The sequence below is a fragment of the Rhipicephalus microplus genome, chromosome 10, assembly GCF_043290135.1.
Source record: "Rhipicephalus microplus isolate Deutch F79 chromosome 10, USDA_Rmic, whole genome shotgun sequence".
Taxonomy (NCBI): domain Eukaryota; kingdom Metazoa; phylum Arthropoda; class Arachnida; order Ixodida; family Ixodidae; genus Rhipicephalus; species Rhipicephalus microplus.
In genome coordinates this window covers 15,493,851-15,506,350 of record NC_134709.1, presented here as the reverse complement: position 1 = coordinate 15,506,350, position 12,500 = coordinate 15,493,851, and the positions used below count along the sequence as shown (strand labels likewise).

General features: G+C 46.8%; 1 protein-coding gene across 1 annotated transcript; it reads right to left on the bottom strand.

Moving 5' to 3' along the window:
• Positions 1 to 3,598: 3,598 nt before the first annotated feature.
• LOC142774877 (acetylcholinesterase-like) lies at positions 3,599 to 12,300 on the bottom strand. The gene is made up of 6 exons (XM_075876027.1): positions 12,022 to 12,300; positions 8,852 to 9,318; positions 8,521 to 8,635; positions 7,638 to 7,862; positions 6,294 to 6,535; positions 3,599 to 3,809 (listed from the first exon to the last, which is right to left on the bottom strand). The coding sequence occupies exons 1-6, from the start codon at positions 12,298 to 12,300 to the stop codon at positions 3,599 to 3,601; spliced, it is 1,539 nt and encodes a 512-aa protein (XP_075732142.1).
• Between the last annotated feature and the right edge of the window lie 200 nt (positions 12,301 to 12,500).

Here is a 12,500-nt window from a genome sequence, read left to right as displayed (position 1 = left end):
GGAATCGCGTCAATTCGCGCAGTAGATATACAATTTGTGCAATGGTGATATATGGGGTTTTATGGCGCAAGGACCAGTGATGGCCAAAGAGCGCCAGGTCACGGTATGAGACGTGGACAATGATGATGCTTGGTGGCTTTATAAGGGGTTAACATCATGCGCACTAAAGGTGCGTAAAATAGCAGACGTAAAATAATGAGCGACATGAGGTGTATGGAATGGACTAGGATAAAATATCAACATGAACACGGTGCTTCTAAAAAGTTGTCATATTACACAGCACTTCTACTTCGCAAGAACCCTTTTGCGCAAGGGACTGGATGATGGATTGATATGTGTGGTTTAACGTCCCAAAACAACCATATGATTATGAGAGTCGCCGTAGTGGAGGGCTCCGGAAATTTCTACCACCTGGGGTTCTTTAACGTGCACCCAAATCTGAGCACACGGGTCTATATACAACATTTCCGCCTCCATCTGAAATGCAGCCGCTGCAGCCACCGGGATTTGATCCCGCGACCTGCGGGTCAGCAGCCGAGTGCCTTAGCCACCGCGGCGGGGCGCAAGAAACTGGTGGGTAGCGCCTGAGCACATAATGCCGCAGCAGCATCTTCTTGAAGAGTATGTGCTACGGGTCGAAAGTCCAAATAATGTTCAATGTGCGGGACTCCTTAAGAAAGTTTGAGACAGAGTGATGATCAAAGCATGGATGGTTACCTAAAAAACATTGCTGGATGAAGGGGGATCTGCTCATAGTAGCGTTTAGAGGAATACTTTCTCCTGAGATTTTCCAATCCTGCACACATTATTAATACGTGAAGGACGGTAGGTGTCTCTCCGCACATACGGCATTTCGGAGGGTCGCCGCCATTTAAAAGATGACTGTGAGTGTCGTAAGCATGTACTATTCTCAGCCTTAAAAATAGGACCTCATTTCGTCTTGATCTTATGGTTGCAAGCCAATACCCTAGATTCGGCTTAATGAGATGAAGCTTATTGCTAGACTGAGCGTCCCACAGACGTTGGCAGTACATCCGTAGTATCTTCGATATGTAAGGTTTCACATCAAGATAACGGACCGGCATAGAGTGGTTTCCAGCTTTTGTATTGACGGAGAGTTTTAGAACACCAAATTAAGGAGCAACCAGGAGTCACACGATGTCAATCGCGTAACGAGTGGCTCGTCGAATGCTCCAACCCATTACAGTAGCGTTAGGCATAATTATTTATCGTCTTTAGAAGATGAGAAAGACGGCACATGAATACGGGAAATGACGAAAGACAGACGAGCGCCTATAGTGTGTAGCGGGTACAACGCATCTCCAAAGAATGACAAAGGACAGTGAATGCCTCCACACTACACGAACATATGGCGTAGTACAAGTGTACCTGTATAGCAGTTACTTAAAGAATGTGTAAAGGCGGCTCTAAAAAGGCCGCTTTTCTAGCTTCCGCTGTGACAGTGTTGCGTGTTCTGCGCAAAACCGGCCTTTTCTTTTTTATGATCTCTCGCTCACTTATATACATGTCCATGGCTACCGCGCGATTATAGTAGTAGTAGTAGTAGTACTTTATTTACAGAAAGCCGGATACAGAGCTCACTGCAGGGGCAAAGGGCTAAAGGCGAACAGCCTGACAAAGGCCCTTGTCTCTCCGCAGTCCGTGACAGTACAAAGCTTAAACAATAGCACTGGCAAACAATATATATATTCAATACATTGATTTCAAGCAACCTGCAATTTTACACACAAAATTCAAACATAAATAGCATAAGAAGTTTACATAACACATTTCAAGAATTAGAGGTCACTCTCGTAAAAATTCACAACTAAACGATATCAATAAAACAACTCAAAAACAGACACAAAATGCATGCGGATACAGTGAATTGCGCTGTTTACACTCGTAAACTGCTGTAGGTCGAGAGTTCGACTCCCCAACCTCGTCCGAGCACCCCGATTGTAATTAGGCTGGTTGGTCGTGTTGATTTGCGATACTTGAACGTACGGGTGCGTAACTACACGGGAACACGATAAGACGGGGGCAAGGACCCGCAATTTGCCCCGTCGGATAAGGAGCGCGGTTGCTTAGTCATGCTTACATCCCATGACTTACGGTTCTGCTGCCAGGTCGCGGATTCGGTTCTTCGACGTCCTTCGAGCATTTATAGATTTTTTTTAATTGGGTGCGTATATATTTGATTAGCACGTTGCACAGACTGAGTAGTGTCTGACGTCACATGGCGTCTCACATGTAGCAAAAAGGCGGGCGTCGGTGGAGGGTGAAGTTATAGCCGGCTCCTTCTACGGCTTATGTTGTAAAGTTGAATATTTTTGTGAAGTTCATTTTTTATTTATATATATATATATATATATATATATATATATATATATATATATATATATATATATATATATATATATATATATATATATATTGGTATAATAGACCTGCTACTTGTATTTTGTTTGGTGACTGTTGGGTGACCGCATCATTGATCTTTTGGCATTTTTGTCACTTCATTCGCAACACAGCCCCGCCGCGGTGGTCTAGTGGCTAAGGTATACTCGGCTGCTGACCCGCAGGTCGCGGGATCGAATTGCGGCTGCGTCGGCTGCATTTCCGATGGAGGCGTAAATGCTGTAGGTCCGTGTGCTCAGATTTGGGTGGACGTTAAAAAATTCCGGGTGGTCAAAATTTCTGAAGCCCTCCACTACACGGCGCGTCTCATAATCATATGGTGGTTTTGGGACTTTAAATCCCGCATATCAACAATCAATCAACCAATCAATCGCAACACAGGTCGCAGTGAAGATGCCCCAACAAAACTGTGCGCTGTAAAAAAATGAAAAAAAAAGGATGAAAAGGAAAAGTGTGTGCAAATCTAGTCGACGAAAAGAAAATAGCGTTGCTATACGGTTTGGCTTACGAAAACAATAGCGTTTTTGTTTTTCGTGCGCAGCAGCATGGAACACGTGCGCAGAGCTGCTGCCCATGCGCACTTTACGAAATGCAGCGTTTCTGAAGTACGCAACGCCATTACGGACGCTGCGTATTCGGCAATTAACCACTAAACCTCGCTCCCATTTCGCGGAAAGAGCTATTACTTGCTGCCAATTCACTTGATCAGAATCGACTAAAATATAAGAATGGCTTTAAGTAAAATCGATACTTTATTGGCATCGATTACGATCTCACACCCTAATCATAAGCTAGTTTAGAGTCTCGTATTGTATACCCAATCAACATCAGCCGCATTCAATTCATGGTCTTCCGAACCAGGGATGGTTATTAAGTAAAAAAAGGCCTTTAACAAGCGCCCCGCGTCGCCACATTGCGGCAAGCGGATTACAACTCCATCTTGTGATACGTGTCGAATACACTGCATGTTCGTTGCTTGATCATCTGAGGTTATCGCCCTTGTATGTCTCGTCTATGAAGACAGCAGTATACGTAAATAAATAAGATGAATAAGTTAGTTAAGCAGGCTGCCAAGAGGAACCTGAGAGAATCGCATGGACCGCACATTTTCGATTGTAACCGTAATATATACAAAGAAGCGATTATGAAAAGAAAAAGGGTTATTGCGGGCGCTCAGTCAGGGCCTTCTGCTCGGGGCGTAGTGGCCGTGCTGCGTCGCCCTCAAGGGCGACGTCGACACTGCAGCGCCGCCGGAATCGCGTAGGGCACGACAGCGCTGCCACTTGGGGTCGCGCTGCGCGGTCACTCCCCGTGGTCCCAGCTTCATGGTTGTGAGCCGGTGCGAGTCGTAAGCGGGCCACTTGGAAGTCTTCACGGTGGGTGGCTTCCTGCGAGAACACGTCGATCCTGCAGTGAGTGACGCAAGCTGCACCACTTTTTTTTTCTTTTTGGCGGTGTAGCATTGCGTTCGAAAGGGGCGAGTTCTGGTCAAGCCAATCCATGAGCCATGAGACCATTTTTTTTCCTTTGTGGTGGTGTAGCATTGCGTTCAAAAGGGGCGAGTTCTGGTTAAGCCCATCCATGAGCCATGAGCCAGAAGAAGGGGGTCGGGGTTTTCAACTATCTTTATGCAGGTTCGTGTGTGTAATTTTATGTGCGCGTGTACATTTATGCATGTAAAAATTAAATCTGAGGAGGCAGGGTTAAATCTGCCTCCTACCTACACCCATGGCGTGAGTCGCGATCAACCGTATTTTAATTGACTAGTGTCCCGTCTTGTGTTTGTTTGTTTGTTTGTTTGTTTGATGCGCGGTGCGCTTTCAAATTAAAGTCTTGCAGAATATTTGTAAACCTTATCACAAACTGTACGACGTTGCAGGTAGTGCTTATTAGACAAAGCCTTGGTACTCCAGCAGGAAGAAGAAAAATCATGAGAAGTCAAGCGCGCTTTGGTTTGTGGTTCCAGTTTTTAATCTCCTCTCCACAGAAGATACGGTCGTAAACGCGTAATTTAAGCGTATATAGGGCTTGTCCATTCGCGATTCCCAAACCTATAGTCAGGTTAAACCGAAAAAAAGTTCGAGAAAGGCCCTGCGCAGATGACCCGAGCGCGTCAGTCAACTGCCTAGTTGTCAACGCGTAATTTAAGCGTATAGCGCTTGTCCATTCGCAATTCCCAAACCTATAGTCAGGTTAAACCGAAAAAAAAAAAAACGATGACCCGAGCGTGCCAGTCAACCCGCCTTCGTGACCGAAGAAATAGTTCTGTTCATGCACTTGGTAATGCTATCCGAAGGCGGGGTCACCGGCCGGCCGGGTCATGACGTTCGTCTAGAGTGCGCGCTTATTGGTCCAGGGATCTGTCCATCTGCTTTTCAAGGAGGAAATGCCTCATGCTTATAAAGTATCGGTTATGCGTTACCAACACGCCCAACTTCATACTTTTCTAAAGTTGTACCCGACTATAGCGAGGATTCTTTTGAGGTGTATTCTAGCGTTGACTGCTTGCTTCATACTATCACTGAACCTCGCTATAACGAACAGTGACATGGAAAGTTACTGGTTATAGCGAACTAGAAACGTTCTTTGGTGGGCTACGCTTCATTTCAAGGAGATTATTATTTTTATACTGAAACCGAGAACGCTAACGTCTCTGCCATACCTACAATAATGAAGAAATGTCTAGCTTGCGCAAAGCTCAAAACTCAAAAGGTCGCATAGAAACAAAATATTTATGGAATGACTATTTATTGAAGGAAATATTTATTCGCAACAACATTTTAATGAGGTTTTGACTTTAAAAGTTTGTTTTAAAATATGGTCACATACTTCTTCAAATGAATTTGAACAGAAACATGTTTCGTGAGACGAAGTTCATTCCGTCGTTATTACGCCTTCTCATGTTTGTTCTCTCTTGTTGCCATATTGGGAATAGACCATATTCCGGATTTTTTACTTCCGATTTCTGTCTCTACTGCTACAACGAACATAAAAGGCCCCAATGGGGCTAATCATCAGAAGAAGGGCGCAAATTATGACCCATACCTTTACTCACTCGTATCTTTGACATTTTTTTGTGGCGAAGCTTCTTAGGGTCGAGCTATGTCCCCTGTATGTCGGCTTGACACGCTATGGATATCCACTTTGGCTTGGACATCCGTATGGGTATGCATATTTATATTCATATGGGTAGCCATATCGATATTCATAAGGATATCCATGTGGATATCCGTATTGATATCCAGATATAGATGTCCATAGGGACATTCATATGGGCATATAAGCGCCATATGCGCATTGTGAGTAATAAACAACCTTGTATATACTGTACGCACGTGTGGTCACGTCTTTGAATGACCGAGTTGGCAATGTGCGGGAGTTAATAATTCCCCGGAGCTTCGCCCACTCGTTATCATTACTTTTAAACTTATGGCAATGTTTTTTTTTATAATCGCGACCACTTGCATTCAAACCGTTGCCACGTTTACCCCTAGAAAGTCCGGGACCAATGACAGTCCGGGACCATTGACGCCTTCGCTGCAGTTTCATCTTCGTATGCGTTCCGGAGCTCGTTCTCTTTCGGACTCAACCGGCATGGAGAGGCAGCACTGTAATGAAACTTATGCCCCCTCCCCCTTCACCCTTTAAATGGAGCGTCAGGTGCCCGCGCAAGGCTATGAAAACGAATATTGCACGTAACGAACTATCTTATGGTCCCCACGCCACTTCCTTTCAACGAGGTTGTATGCTGTACACAAGACGTGTCTGGAAAGAGCGAGGCGTGAAGAGTGCCCCTAAAAACAGGCGCTGCTAACCGCCACTCTTAGTTTCGGGTTCACTCATGTTGACGGCATGGAATGTACGTAGCTCACCCCGTGCGCGCAAACGTGGACCACACGTGTATCATGGTCCTGGACCACTGCTTGTCCATCTGACTGGACGGCGAGCCCGGTCTGAGCGGCACGCCGAACACCAGCTCCATGTCGTCGAAGTGGACGGCTTCTGTCTCGTCCGTCCAGCTGGAGTACATGGGGCGGTAGCCCAACACGTAGGCGTACACGCGATTCTTCGACGCGTGCAACTGTTCCGCCAGCCGGGACATGGGACATGCCTCCTGTACATGCAAGGCAGGCGCCCGGAATTGCACGTGTTGCGATAGTATAGTTCTCCAGGTATACACTATCGTTTACCGCTATAGGGTCGACGAGACTGATCGCCTACGCCCAGATCTTGGGGGCTTGCCCTTCAACCTCTGTACTCCATTTCCCACATCGGGTACAACACTGTGGGAACTATGCAAGAAGTTCAGTCATCAATATGTGTAAGTCCGCGCGTCTCGCGCTACAAATTTGATCATTGTAAACATGGCCTCTGTGATTAGCTCCGTAACTAATCGCGGAAGCCTGGAAACGAAAGCAAAGATGCCCAGCGATCCGGATCACCCAATTCACAACCGAGTAAATAAAGGGGTGTGCTTATTTTAAGGCACAAAGCATCTACATATATTTCTTATTCTAAAATCAGAAACAAATCTTATTACGTATGGTTAAAGTCAATGACGTATTTGTAAGTGGCAGCGTATCTATATACTGCAAGAATTTCGCTGGTTTCGACAGCTTTGCAAGTTTTATGGCTGAATGAAACTGAGTATACGGGAACAGCGACCTGCCGCTAAAGGGGGTGGTAGGCGCATTAGAGAACAGCTACTTACTATAGTGACGCGCTGCATATACGCCCCTAATGCAACTCGTCTTATTTTAGAGAGACGAGCGTCAATGGCATACATGTCCGCGCTAACTTGTGTTTGGGTTGCTCCCCACGTCAGCGTGCCGTAAGCGCTTGCGACACACCTCGGACGAATAGGCACAGCTGCCACAATCTTCAAACGCCTCACTCAGTATTAGGCGTTGAAGAAGAACAGTGATTTGCCAGGGTGAGTCAGTTAGTACATTTGAAAAAGATTTGCAACGCAAGCGACACAGCGACCCAAAGGACAAAGGAAAGTGAGGCAGTGAATGGACAGTCAATCTGTCACTTCACGTGTGCGTCTCTCTTTGCTTTCTTCACTTTACAGTCGCTTTTATTACAGCACTTGCTTGCGTTGCAAATATCTCTTAAGCAAAAGGTATACCAGGCACACTGCATTCCCTATATCCAAAGCACGCGCGCACGAAAATGGAGGAGATAATTCAGCAGCTGCCTCTGAGCATTCTCACCAGGACGTCTCCCACGGCTTCCTGATACGAGTCTTCGTCGGCGGTCGGGTCAAGTACGGCTCCCGTGGCGTTCTGCCAGCGATCGAGGTTGTCGTAGCCTATTAGACGAGTGGCGAGCTGCTGGGGATCACTGGAGCCAGTACGTTGCTGTTCCACGAACCATGGGTAGGCGCCCTCGTTCTGCACTCGGCCCAGCAGGAACTGTTTGGCCTGGGGTCCCGACGTCTGCGTGTGAGCGTTCAACAGCAGCTGTAGATCTCTTCGTTGTGGGTTTTCAAGATATTAGTGGGCTAGACCGAACAGATTGACTCGACGGCAAAACGTAGCGTGCACTTTGAGTAACTGTAACCACCACGTCGCTATAAAATAACATTTAAGGGAAGCCAGAATGTAAAGGGAACGAAAAAGAGTTACGCTATACTTGAATGTGACTGTGCATTGAGGCACTGTGACGGTACACGTGATGTACAAATATGTTCTGTGCTCTTTCGAAAAACTGTGCGGCTGTGCGGCTAGCGCGTGGAAAGGCCCCAAGGGCCTTTCCACGCGCTAGCCGCACAGCCGCAACGCACGTGCCGGGACACCGGCAGGGGACACCGGCAGTGGTCCGGGTTGAAGCTTCCGTGTTGCCACGAACGCCTAGTGGCAGGCGCAGTCTTCTTCGTCAATTTGTTCTAGTATGGAAATTCACGGAAATGTCCTGTTCCGTGGCGTTTGGTAATGTCTTGTCCGCGCTTTTGAACCTGTAAAAGCAGGTATATACAAACGAACCAATGCGTACATTCGGGGCCGGCGTCTCCAGGGTATGTCGCCACGGCGGCCTGGAAACTGGCGCCCTCTTTAAAATAGGTACGAATCTGGGCGCCATCTTGCTGCGGGCTACCGCATTTGCAGACGCATTCTGCAGGCACCGGAGTGATGCCTCGGTCACCAGGTCTGCAGGGCATTGCAGGCTAGTCGCGAGACGAATGGTACCTTCGACACCATCACCTTCGTACCTGGAAGGAAACAGCATAAATCTGAAGCCTATATGTAATGCAGAGGCATGACCCTGCTTACCAAACAAAGCAGCGTCATGACCACGTGAAGTAATATCTACTGATTTCATTGCCAAGGCCACGATGTGGTTATGACACACATCGTCGTGGAGGGATCGCAACATTTTAGCTGTCTGGCGATCTTCAACGTGCACTGAATACGCACAGTACGCAAACCTCCAGTATTCGCCACCGTCGAAATGCAACCGACGGTTGGGCTCGAACACGCGACCACCATACGGGTCAGCAGCCGAGCATCGCAACCACTGTACCAAAGAGGCAGACATCTTGCCACCACAGCCAACCATCCACAGCTGCAGGTACCTGTGAAAGGGTCCCCCGCTCTGCAGGATGAACCGAGCCGCACTACGCGTCCAGAAGCCGGAGTCTCCGCCGAACAGGTGGTATCCCAGCGACGTCGCCCCGGCGTCGTGACCGGCCAGCACCAGGCGGGAGGCGTTGCCGCCGAAGAGCTCGATGTTGGCCAGCGTCCAGGACAGCGCGAGACGCTGGTCGTGCAGACCAACGTTGCCCGGCAACGTGTTGGGCGACGGCCCGCTGAGGAAGCCCATGGCCCCGACACGGTAGTTGGGCACGACCACCACGATGTCTCCCAAAGCGGACAGGTACCGGCCGTCGTAGAGCTGCCAGCGAAATGCTCAGTTCATAACTCTGGTGCCAGAGGCCCTTTCACAAAGAATTATTTCTACTCTTTTTCAAACACTACTTCCCAATTTGAATAGCCTCATGTCATCTCGCCGTCTATTGTTCATAGTCAGCCCCGCCGCGGTGGTCTAGTGGCTAAGGTACTCGGCTGCTGACCCGCAGGTCGCGGGATCGAATCCCGGCTGCGGCTGCTGCATTTCCTATGGAGGCGAAAATGGTGTAGGCCCGTATAGTTAGATTTAGGTGCACGTTAAGGAACCCCAGGTGGTCGAAATTTTTGGAGCCTTTCACTACGGCGTCTCTCATAATCGTATGGTGGTTTTGGGGCGTTAAACTCCACATATAGATAATATATTGACCATAGTCATGAAGTCTGCCCTAATTTATTTCAGTCCTTTCCTACTGTTTCACTGCGCTAGTATATGCAGTAAATCTCGTTAATACGATTTTGCATAATAATTGTTTTTCATTTCATTACATGCCAACGTCCCTATGTAATAGTTGAGTTTCATGCGCTTGCTATGATCACACCTTTGCCCAAAACAGGATAATTCAACCGCGAAAAGGGATCGTGACCTATACACCCAGAAATTCTACGTGCATTCTTTGGCATGCCAGCGCAAACCGCGTTACAAGCCACGCTGAGGCCTCAGTCGTGCTAATTTTGAGGCAAGAGAGAGAGAATAAAATTCGTAGAGCTTCTCTCTCTCTTATATTTTAAATTAATTCACTCTTGTCATTCAAAAGAAAAAAAAAGGCACTGCAAGTTATTCAGCTATGTCAACGTTCGATGAAAATGAGTTGCTCAAGAAATACGCAGATTTTTTTAACCTCTTTGTTTAATACGATGTTTTCGTAACACGTTTTATTTACCTGTTCCCGTGAAGAACGCATCAAATATATTCTATATACAGTGTAGCTAACATACACATTTAACGTGGACGAAAGAAGAAAATATATGGAAAAAAAACACCTACCTACTTCCAACTGAAATGGTCCACCACGGCTGCTACTAATGCGAATTCCTAAGTACGTTAACGCGACAACGTCGAATGCCTCACCAAGCACTGAAATAGACCGCCGTCATCGACCGTCGTCCTGCGCCATCGGCGCCGCCATTGATAGCCAAATTTGTGGCGTCACATGATGACGTCACCTTGTGGTATACCGTCGCCGGGTCAAAGGAGGGCCGATCACGGGGGCATGCAGTGCGAAACCAGATGAGATACAGAAAGCTTTCAATGCGTCCAATCTCGGAGCCAGTGCAAAACCGCGTTAGGTGCACGCAGCAAGCTTGGCGGGGGAGTATCAATACATCGTTATACCGTACAAGTGACGGTGACGCAACAATCAACCACTTGCCCAGCTTTCAACCATTTCAATACACCGACTGGGAAGAAAACAAAGAAGGTGGCTTTCGCCTTCGAGTCGTCTTATGCAGAAGGGACCCTGTGAGCTTTGCTTTTTAGCCATTCTTACGGGCCAATGTGCCTCACTGCATACTACATGTAAAGGTTATGTACAGCAAAACAATAAGTAAGAGTGAAATAACCTAAGAAAAAAACAGAAAACATGTTTTTTTTGTAAGGAAAAAAACTGAATGTTGTGTTTATGCAGACAATTTCTGTAAAAGTTTTGTAGAAGTAAAACGAAAAAAATTTAAAATACAGACAACTTGTAAACAAGAACATTTTTTTTACAGAAATTGGGGCAAGAGAGCTGCCAGACAATTTTGTAGTATATATATATATATATATATATATATATATATATATATATATATATATATATATATATATATATATATATTTACATTCTACAAGGCAATGTAAAATGCGTCGAGAGTTCGTTCTTTGTGGCCTGAATTTGACATAGAATTATACACTCATAAAATCGGCCGAAGGTAGCACGATCCAGTGGACCATGGCCGGACAATAGATGCGCGTGGGCGTATGTCGCCCGCACACCTTTCCTGGTCTGGCCGTGGCGGTACAAAAATATCTGCGTGGTACCACTTATATAGCTGCGCAAGCTTGCTATTTTGGCTGCATTAACGCATCGCGGAGCTTATCCACCTTAATTCTCGTGCATGGTGTGGCACTAATTAATCAGTATACGCACATTCCGCCCTTGAGCCATTCGGCACATTCGTCATGGATCGATAAAAACGCTAAAAATTTCGGCTATGCAAACGCGTTTGAATTGTGGACCTCCTATCCTCATTTCCCTCTGCTCTCAGTTCTCGTTGATGTCGAGGATGCAAAATGGGCTACACAAACAACTTCAAGTGTTCAACATTACTATTGCAAAACTCTTGTCAAAATCTTATGTCCACAAAATAAAAGCAGTAAAGCCATCGGCGGTTAACATTGAGTATGGTGGTTAGCGTTAAAAAGTGTTAAATATTGCCTTAGATGTAATGTTCCAGCCCTGCCACCCTCCGAAAAATTTTTGCACGTAACGTTATTTTTTCATTGCCTCGGTGATCTGCCCACCGTTGACCAAGTTATGATGTCGTGCGATGACATCATCATATGTGACGGCACTTCACGGGACTTCACCGTCAATGACGTCACAAAAGTTGTCAATCTGTGACGTGTTATGTCGTTCGGTGACGTACACACGAGACGATTTTTGGCATTACTCTTTCATTTTAACGCGTCGTCTCTGGAAGCGCGTACCTCGAAGCTGTTACCGCCATTCTGGAAGGACGCCCCGTAGAGAAAGAACAGCACGGTCTTCCCTTGGCACGAGCCGTGCTCCGCGTCGGACGAGCAATTTCGAGTTGGCGCCCAGATGTTGACGTGCAGGCAGTCCTCGCTGCCGTTGGCCGTGTTGACCAACTGCTGACCGAGAAAGAAGTCCTGCTGCGGGCAGGGCGGCCGCTTTTCAAGGCTGTCCAATGTCCCTCCAACCATGCCCTTCTGCATATACCAAGTGAAGTGTGGCATGCCCGCCATTGAGAAGAGACTAGAAAAGGGAGGCGATTAGGTGTGCTCGTATTCCGTCCCGGAAGCTACTAGTGTGTATACAATAGAGATGTCTCGCCAGTGCTACATTGTGAAACCTCTCGGACCGTGAAGCTGTTCTCCTCTTTCATCCAGTCCCTTCAAATTTCTTCGTTCATTGCGCCATGTTACTTCTAAGGTATGAATATAAG

What these genes read in the sequence shown, in the direction of transcription:
- LOC142774877 (XM_075876027.1), bottom strand. Translation starts at nt 12,300, where the DNA reads ATGGCGGGCATGCCACACTTCACTTGGTATATGCAGAAGGGCATGGTT. An exon ending in GACGGTGGCGAATACTGGAG is followed by an intron (nt 8,636 to 8,851) that starts GTTTGCGTACTG and finishes GTTTCCTTCCAG; the next exon opens with GTACGAAGGTGATGGTGTCG. An exon ending in TCCACGTTTGCGCGCACGGG is followed by an intron (nt 3,810 to 6,293) that starts GTGAGCTACGTA and finishes GTGTTCTCGCAG; the next exon opens with GAAGCCACCCACCGTGAAGA.